This window comes from Phoenix dactylifera, chromosome 1, assembly GCF_051530095.1.
Source record: "Phoenix dactylifera cultivar Ajwa chromosome 1, Ajwa_hap1_PhDact_Kaust_v1.1, whole genome shotgun sequence".
Taxonomy (NCBI): domain Eukaryota; kingdom Viridiplantae; phylum Streptophyta; class Magnoliopsida; order Arecales; family Arecaceae; genus Phoenix; species Phoenix dactylifera.
Window position 1 is genome coordinate 49672564 of NC_143190.1, and position 9459 is coordinate 49682022.

A 9459-nucleotide genomic window follows, 5' to 3' on the forward strand; every position below is an offset into this window, starting at 1 on the left:
GAGAGAGGCCAGGTGAGTTCTCTGTCGTACACTCACACTATTTGTCATCACATAATTGCCCTTGTTTCGCATTTCATAAGCAGCTGCACTGGTAGGTCACATGCATCACCTCGCAGGCCTGTAAAAAGAGTCTGCCCACTCTTTGTTTTCTCAGCCATAGGTTCTCTGTCACCTGAGACAGCAAAAGGAGACACCATTATTCCATTAATTCCTCTGAGCTTTGCTCTTCCTTCCTTCCTTCTCGAAAACCCACCCAAAGAGAGGAAGAAGATGAAGAAACTAAGTCTTTTAGTAGTGTTCTCGGTTTTCTTGTTGACTCCACAGCATCATGTAGAGGCTAAGGGGAGTTTCATAAGGACAAATGGGCTGCAATTTGTTCTGAATGGAAGTCCATTCTTTGCCAATGGCTTCAATGCCTACTGGCTCACCTACATGGCCTCCGATCCTTCTCAGAGTTACAAGGTCTCCAATGCCTTCAGAGAAGCCACAAGCCGTGGGCTCTCTGTGGCCAGGACTTGGGCCTTCAATGATGGGGGGAGCGCAGCTTTGCAGTACTCCCCTGGTTCTTACAATGAACAGATGTTCAAGGTCTCGCAAATCCATCTCCTTTTTTTTTTCCATTTTTTTTCATAATCTCCTTTTTTTTCTCGAGTTTTTACGGACTTATATATGTTTATGCAATATTTTTTATTTATTTGTTATGTCCAGAGTTTGGATTTCGTGGTATCTGAGGCCGGAAAATACAACATCAGGCTTATATTGAGCTTGGTGAACAATTATGATAGCTTTGGAGGGAAGAAGCAGTATGTGCAATGGGCAAGGAATCAAGGACAGAACATTGCATCAGATGATGAGTTCTTCACCAACCCTGTGGTTAAAGGGTTCTACAAAAATCATGTCAAGGTAGGAAGAAGAAAGTGTAACATTTGATTCCTCTTTCTTTTTTCTCTCCTCCTTTTCCTTTCTTAACTTCTGCTTGATTATATATTCTTGGAGATGCTCTCTTCTGTGGCAACGTTTGCATTTTTCTGGTGAGAAAAAAATTGTTGAATGAGACATATATGTGTGTGCGCGCTTTTTGATGTTGATCTGTTTATTTTGGAGCAATACATAATTTTTTTTTATTTACTGACTTGTTTTTCCCCCTTTTTTGGGGAAGGAGATTTGAGTCAAACTTGGTTTTTGATGATGATTTAGTGAGCAAATATTGTCAGATAATCATATAAAAATCTCAGAAAATCAATACCAGGTCAAAAGAAAATTTGCAGTAATATTTCTCCATCTCGTCTTAAGATTAATAATGGATCTGTTTACAGATGTCCTTATTGTCTTCTTCTAGGAAAGTTTGAGGTCTCCTTTTTGTCTGAATGTGGAGATCTTTAACAGTTGCTCGGAGAGGTTGGACTTCAGTGTCCAATGACAGAAAACCTTCAGAAAATGATGCTGCTTCTTCTTCTTCTCTTTTATGTTTTTTGTTCCCTATATTTGGTTCCAATTTTTGTTTGCATATACTAGCGTAGTATCTAATATAGTTCTTGATTTGGCTCAATGCCTCTTGGGTTTGTTTGTATTAAAATGAATATTTTGTTTTAGTAACTCTGTTCTCTGGTTTTCAGCTATCATCTCTGCAATAAGTTTCTTATTGGACAAAATCTGTTACTTTCTAATAATTATCTTGAAGGGTCGCCTCCTAACAAGTATATCTTCTGGACTTTAACCACCTATATATTCTTAATGAACATTTAGGCAACTGACTATGATTTCCTTTAATTTTTTTTTATAGTGATCTTTTTTTGTGTTCTTTTACCTTCAATGGTTGATCTCCACTTTTCTAATCTTGATTTTTTTTGTTAAATTTCTTATTGTGAAGACTGTGCTCACAAGAGTTAACACCATTACTGGAGTTGCTTACAAGGATGACCCAACAATCTTTGCATGGGAGCTTATGAATGAGCCAAGATGCCAATCAGATCCATCAGGAACGACCATTCAGGTTATCCAAGTTGACGATAATTTCAGAAGCTTTTATGCCTCCCTCATTTTGTCATTTTCTTTTACTGTATGATTATTTTCAGGATTCCTATTGAACATTTCTTTTCAAAAAAAAGGAGATATTTCTTGCCTTGTTTCCTGATGAAATTAGAATATTATTGCTCATTCATCGACCTCCTGAAATCGTTCGACATATCATTTCCTGATCTGACATTCCAGGCGTTCTTTACAATAACATGAAGAAATTTTTAGGTTCAGGAAGATATCCTTGGCATATGGACCACTCTAGATCTCTAATTCAACGCATTTTGATCCTCTTAATTAATATAAAGCACTGCCCCTTATTTTCTGATGCATATGCACGCAAAAGAATGCTTCTTTCAATTAGATAAGCTTCACTAGATTCCAGCCCCAAATTTAAACACCCTCCCAAGAGTTAGCAAATTATCTACAGTTTTTACTAGGTGATTTCAAAATGATCATCCTGAACTAATAGGTTCTTGATATGAGTCCTTTTAAAATGCAGACCTGAAATATCAGTCTTTGACATTTTTGCTATTATCTTTCGTTATTGTCAGTTCTTATTAAACCATCTTCCTTGGTTCTTAATTATATAGGCATGGATCACGGAGATGGCTGCCTTTGTGAAATCCATAGACAGTGATCACTTGCTGGAAGCTGGTCTTGAGGGATTTTATGGAGCATCATCAGCACAGAAGCAATTCAATCCAGGCTTTCAAGTGGGAACAGATTTCATATCCAACAATCAGATTCCTGGCATTGATTTTGCCACCGTTCATTCCTATCCCGATCAATGGTAATCATACACAGCAGTAACAGATGGGGGGGAATGCATTTGAATCATAGAACCACATCCAAATAATTACTAGTTCTTCCATTTCTAATCATCTGAGTCAGTTAAGAATGCATTGCATTATTACACAACTACTCATCCTTCACGAGGAGTCGAGGATCAATCCATATTTTCACTTGCTTTACCGGGCGCAGGTTATCCAATTCAAATGATCAAACACGACTTGCTTTCCTGAAAGTATTGATCCATGTTTTTGCTTCCTTGATTGGATGCAGGTTGTCTAATACAAATGATCAAACGCAACTTGCTTTCCTGAACAAATGGCTTGACTCCCACATCCAAGATGCACGCAGTATCCTCCGCAAACCATTGCTCCTAGCCGAGTTTGGAAAATCCTGGAAAGATCCTGGCTTCAGCAGCTCCCAAAGAGATGAATTGTTCAACACTGTGTATTCTAAAATCTATTGGTCAGCAAGAACTGGGGGTGCGACTGCAGGTGGCCTTTTCTGGCAGCTCCTGACTGAAGGAATGGACTCATATAGAGATGGATATGAAGTTATTCTAAATGAAACACCTTCGACAAGCAACATGATCACTGCCTACTGCCGCAGGCTTCGCTATTTGGGGAAGCTCTATGCTAGAATGCGAAACGTTGGGAAACTAGAGCAGGCTAAGGCCATCAGAAGGAAGCAGTGGCAGGATGAGAACAAGGGAAAGAATGTAGGAAATTAAGCTAGATAATAAGTTACACAGAGTGCAGATACTTTGGCATGATAACAAGATGAATGAAAGCTTAAGCTTGCTATTTCTTTGAGGTGACTTTCCTTCATCCAAGGAATGGCTTTGCTGAATGGCCCCGAATATTTGCAGGCACTGGAATGTAGTTGTTATTGTTGTCTTTTAGAAGTCAACCAAGCATTTATCGTTTAAACTGTTGACCAATAAATTGTTCCCTCAAAAAATGATAGAATAAGTTTTTCCATACATAATTGAAAGAAGAAAAGAATTTTTCCTGCCAAGCATCCTGCATGAAAACAAACGTTAATACTGTGTGTATGGTCTTTGTCTCCAGTTCAAGGCTAGTGATAACTAGGCGGCACAGCTTCATCAAAATTTTCTGCACCCTTTCTAAATTAATGTTAAATTGAATTATGATTTTCGTTTTTTCTCTAACAGGTCCGTATTATGATGCAATGTAGTGATGCAGATGCTTTTCCTCTAACCACATTAATTCAGTAATAAAGTTTCTGTAGTTCTCGTCATAAGGAAGTTTTTAGTAAGAACGAAGGATAACTGCTGCTTCATTCATGTGCAATACCTCCGTAAAAGTAAAAAAGAAAAACAAAAAACAAAAAAAGAAAACAAAGATTTCCATTATGAAATAAGCTCGTACTACAAAACGCTTTAAGACTCGCTGCAGCTAAATTTATTTACATGAAAAAAAGTAGCGAGATGCCCCTCAATTTATTGATTTACATGAATAAACTTTTAACTTACAAACAATAAGAAAATTTAAGCTTTTTTAAATAATACAAAATAATACATCTTTTTTAAATCTGTTATTCTCCTATATTGAATAATAAAAAGGGTGTCGCATAAGTTTATTAGCTTGGGCTAGTTCTCCTTCTAATAGTTTAAGCTTTTGGGCTCCGTGATAAATAATATCAGAGCCAGGCGTCGCAACCTCTATAAGTTATATGGACTGAAAGATATCAAGATCGAGTAAGACCTAGGCCATGGGTGGATCTCTCTCTCTCTCTCTCTCTCTCTCTCTCTCTCTCTCTCGTGGGAGGGCCTCATAAAAATCGATGGGGGATATAATTGTCATAGTCCTATATTGAGTAATAAAAAGATGCCACATGAGTTTATTAGCTTGAGTCCTCCTCCTAGCCGCTTAAGCTTTTAGGTTATAAGTGTGACAATAGGCTAGAAAGTTTCAACTTATATAGTTTTTTTTGTATATAAGTAGTTTAGAAATAGTATATCACATCCAATAAATCGGATCATCAATATGGGACCTCTATCGGTCAATTAAAAAAAAAAAGTGTAACTCTATATAAGTGTAACTTGAACCCAACTCTTATAAATGTAACTAGAAGCTTGATTCTCTTAAACCATCTAGCTCATAATTATATATAAAGGTGCTGATTGGCTCAAGTGACTTGATTAGATAACTTATAGTAATTACATTCTAGGGAGAAGGTGCCAGCTAGCTTATTAAACCAAAGAATGATAGAAATTCTTTTGATGGTTGTTCATGAAATCAAATCGTACCTTCAAGAGTGAACATATTAAGTGTGTGCCTTTCTATAGCCTCAAATTGTCAGCAGGCCTTGTCTATTAAAAGAAATGGATCCTGAGGCCCGGCTTAAATTGTTGAAATCCGAAATGCATACGAGCCAAACTTGAGTGTTGGATGCTAACTTGGACTCCAGTTTTGGATTGCCACTTGGACTCATTTCCAAGTTTCTATCACGATTGACACATTTCAGTAGATTTTAAATTATTAATATTCTTCAATTCTGTAGAATAAACTAATGGATTAAATTTCATGGAACTTATACACAATAATGTGTGATACGTGAAGAAAGTTAATTAATATTTAAAAGATTGGATATGCTCATATATTTCCATTACAATATCATGAATAAAGTAAAAACAAAATTTAAATGCATGATGTTATAATTACAAGGAGTCAGGTATGTGCAAAGCACGTTTCAGGGAAGAGAGAAGGAAGAGTGAGTCCGATCTATTCAAGAGTCACATTAGAGAAAGGGAGAGTATAATGAAAAAAAATCAATGTGATTGGAAAATGAGGAGAAAGCATGTGGTAGTTACAGTGAGAATTAGCGGGTAAGTAACATATTTTTGAAAATAAGTAGAACGATATTCTCAACATGAGAATAGGCTCAAGAAGGAATATTTCTCGGTCTCAAAATTATCATTATTTTTTATATATAGCATAGGTATGCATGCCATGGAGATTTTTTCAAGTGCAACGAGAGGTATAAATTCTTCTTAAGCTTTAATTGTTATTGCTAGATTGCAGAAAGTACAGGGATATTTTCAAAGTTACCAGAGATATTTCTAACCGTGTTTTTGAGAAAAAGAAACAAATAAAAGAACTCGGCTAATGCTGAGAAATTGCAGCACCTTTTAGACAGTACACGTGTACCGGAAAACGAACAGGGCCGCAGAGTGAGTTGCATCTTACATTGTGCAGCACTCTAAAGAGATACTTTGGCCACATCGGAAGGCCCCTTCCTCGCTTCTGAGCCAGGTTCTAGTATCTGATTCTGTTGGCAAGTCCTACACTCGAGTAGGATAAGTTGCCGTTGTGCGGAAAAAAAAAAAAAAAGAAAAAAAAAAAAGAAGAAAGAAGAAGAAGAAGAAGAAGAAGACGACTCGGCTTTAAAGTCAGAGCAACAAGAACTATGGTTACCGCGATTCCACGATTACAACAAGAACCAAGCAAGGTAATATGTTTTCAACGATTTCAACGGTTCCTCTTGACATGCAGGCATTGCATTTGGTGCCGTAGGCCTTGGCCTGCGCTTCATGTCGGGTTTACCATCACACAAAGATTTCAAAGATTATTACGAATTCAGATGTCGTGCACAAAATCAATAATATTTTTGGACAAAGTTGCAGCATCTAGATCTAATCTACAAGCCAAAATTTTGCTTCCAGATAGCCAACTTGGCACATGACTTGATCTCAATGGACCATCATTTGATATATCATGAAGATAACTAGATGGATACGGGTCAGGCCCAATGACGACAGCCTGCAGTTCTTTTTATACATTGTTTCCTTCTTTTTTTACAATCGTAGTTTGAAATACCGCTCCTAGCGGTTCCTAGCAAACGGCTAGTACCCATGTTCTTGCGGAAAACTCCCCCATATAATAGTAACGCCAATCCCTCCCCGCCCCCTCTCCACATCAAACCAATGGTCTTGCCCATTCGGCACCGGTTCAGAACTCTCCGGTTCGCAGCTCCCAGAGGCAAGAACTCCCTCGTTCTTCCGGTCCACTTGGCCAACCGCCCCTTCTCTGCCGAACCCATCCGGTCTGGTCCACCACCGTCGCCCTACGAGGACAACGCTCGCCTGAGGACCCTCGTCAAATCCGACCGCCTTCGCGATGCTCGTCGCCTGTTCGACGAAATGCCTCACCGGGACGAGATCTCCTGGACCACCCTCATCTCTGGCTACGTCCGCGCCGCCGACTCCTTGGGGGCCCTCTCTCTCTTCTCCCGCATGCTCTCCGAACCGTCCCTCTCCCCCGACCCCTTCGTCCTCAGCCTCGCCTTCAAGGCCTGCGCCGCCGACCCCGTCCTCCGCCCCCACGGCGAATGCCTCCACGCCCGCGTCCTTAAGACCGGCGTCCACCCGTCTTCAGTCTTCGTCGCCACCTCCCTCCTCGACATGTACTCCAAGTCCGGCTACCCGGTCCGGGCCCTCCAGGTGTTCGACGAGACACGCCACCCGAACGCCGTCTCCTGGACCGGCGCCGTCGCCACCCTCGTCCGCGCGGCCCGCCCCCGAGACGCTCTTCTCCGCTTCGCCTCCATGCTGGCTGCTGGCGTGCCCTGCGACTCCCACACCTACGCCGTCGCCCTCAAGGCCTGCGCTGACGCCGCCATCCTCCCCCAGGGCCGCGAGATCCACTCCCGCACTCTCCGCCTCGGCCTCGACGCCACCCCCTTCGTGGCCAACACCCTCGCCGCCCTCTATCTCCGCTGCGGTCACCTCCGCCGCGGGCTCACCGTCCTCAACCGGCTCCGCTCCCGCGACGTCGCCGCGTGGACCACCATCATCTCCACCCACGTCCAATTAGGCCGCGAGACGGACGCCATCTACGCCTTCATTAAGATGCGAGCGCACCCATCAGACGGCTCGGACCCCAACGAGTACACCTACGCCGCTGTACTATCCGCTTGCGCGGGGCTCGTGAGACTCACGTGGGGGGAGCAGATACACGGTCACGCGATCCGGCGGGGTTTTTCCGGGTCTAAATCCGTAGCCAATGCGCTCGTGACCCTCTACGCCCGGACCGGCCGGCTCGACGCCGCCGATATCTTATTCCGCGAGACAGCAGTTAAGGACATCGTATCCTGGTCCGCCATCATCTCCGGCCATGCCGGAGAGGGCCACGTGGAGAAATCCTTCGCCCTCTTCTCCGAGATGCGGGTCACTGGACCGGCGCCGAACGAGTTCACGCTCTCGAGCCTCTTGAGCGCGTGCGCCGGGGCGGCGATGCTGGACGCCGGGCGGCAAATCCACGCGCATGCGATCGCCGAGGGTTTGGAGGCGGATGCGATGGTCACGAGCGCGCTGATAACTATGTACTCGAAGAGTGGGAGCATCGAGGAGGCGGAGAGGGTGTTCGCCAGGCGGCGGCGCGACGAGGTGGTGTCGTGGACGGCGATGATCAACGGTTACGCGGAGCACGGCCGGTGCCAGAATGCCGTCGAGTTGTTCCATGAAATGCCCGCGACCGGCCTGAAGCCGGACGGGGTGGCGTTCATCGGGGTCCTCACGGCGTGCTGCCACGGGGGAATGGTAGATCGAGGGTTGAGGTATTTTGAGAAGATGGGGGAGTATGGGGTGGAGAAGGGAAGGGAGCACTACGGGTGCGTGGTGGATATGTTGGTCAGGGCGGGACGGGTGTCGGAGGCGGAGGGTTTGGCAGCGGGGATGCCGGTGGGAACGGCGGACGGGGTGGTGTGGACGGCGGTGATGAGAGGGTGGGCCTCGAGGGGGAACGAGGAGGCGGGGAGGAGGGCGGCGGCGAGGGTGATGGAGCTGGAGCCGCAGGGGGCGGCGGGGGCGCACGTGGTGCTGGCGAATCTGTACGCAGGGAAGGGGCGGTGGGGAGAGGCAGCGGAGGAGCGGAAGCGGATGAGAAAGAAGGGGGTGAGGAAGGGGGCCGGGTGGTCGTGGGTCGCTGTCGGCGGCGGCGAGGGCGGGGCGGTGTTCGTCGCCGGCGATCGTTCGCATGCGAGAAGGGAGGATATCTATGAGGTCTTGGCGTTGGTGTACTACGAGGCGAGGAGGGCGGGGTACGTCCCCGAGCTGGACCTCGAGACCGAAGAAGAATAGAAGGATGGGGTGTGGACGGATGCGATCATTTTTTGTGGGGTGTGGACGGTAACGATTTCAAAACTTGGATTGGAACACCGGATCTCCCTGCGACAACATAGCTCGTAACAGTGATTCATGGAGGCTTGAAATGAGTGCTAGCCTTAAATTACCGTATACAATTTTGGTTATGTGCGTGTTTAGACTTAAGATTCAGACTGACAGGAGGATTTGAACTGAGGAAGCAGAGCAACACGATATTATGACAAGCGCAACGGATTTGATGGTGATTTGAGCAAAGAAGATAGCGGCTATATTCAACAGATTATTTAACATGTCTCCGATTATTTGAGTTTTTTTATTGATTTAGATGGTTCTCTTCATTATTATTTTGAATTAATCGAAAGTGTATTTGATATCTTCTTATTTGATACCTGGTCGAATAATGAACTGCCTGCAAATAATTTATAATTCATCAGAAGTTGAATGAATTATTTCTTTCCCTCTTAAATTGTTATATTAAACTAGCAAAGTTTCAAGGAAAAAGCCTATAATCTGTCTTGAAACAT

General features: G+C 43.9%; 2 protein-coding genes across 2 annotated transcripts; both read left to right on the forward strand.

Moving 5' to 3' along the window:
• MAN7 (Glycosyl hydrolase superfamily protein) lies at window positions 1-3737 on the forward strand. The gene is made up of 5 exons (XM_008799306.6): window positions 1-588; window positions 709-903; window positions 1871-1993; window positions 2610-2809; window positions 3082-3737. Exons 1-5 carry the CDS (start codon window positions 271-273, stop codon window positions 3536-3538), a joined length of 1293 nt encoding a protein of 430 aa, XP_008797528.3. The 5' UTR covers window positions 1-270; the 3' UTR covers window positions 3539-3737.
• A 2985-nt stretch (window positions 3738-6722) lies between these two features.
• LOC103712709 (putative pentatricopeptide repeat-containing protein At3g47840) lies at window positions 6723-9042 on the forward strand. Its single transcript, XM_008799305.6, has one exon. It carries the CDS (start codon window positions 6758-6760, stop codon window positions 8909-8911), a length of 2154 nt encoding a protein of 717 aa, XP_008797527.4. The 5' UTR covers window positions 6723-6757; the 3' UTR covers window positions 8912-9042.
• Window positions 9043-9459: the final 417 nt, after the last annotated feature.

Excerpts from the sequence above, each read along its gene's own strand:
- LOC103712709 (XM_008799305.6), top strand. The coding sequence starts at position 6,758 with ATGGTCTTGCCCATTCGGCACCGGTTCAGAACTCTCCGGTTCGCAGCT.
- MAN7 (XM_008799306.6), top strand. The coding sequence starts at position 271 with ATGAAGAAACTAAGTCTTTTAGTAGTGTTCTCGGTTTTCTTGTTGACT. Across the intron at positions 904-1,870 it reads TCTACAAAAATCATGTCAAG|ACTGTGCTCACAAGAGTTAA; the intron begins GTAGGAAGAAGA and ends CTTATTGTGAAG. Across the intron at positions 2,810-3,081 it reads CATTCCTATCCCGATCAATG|GTTGTCTAATACAAATGATC; the intron begins GTAATCATACAC and ends GATTGGATGCAG.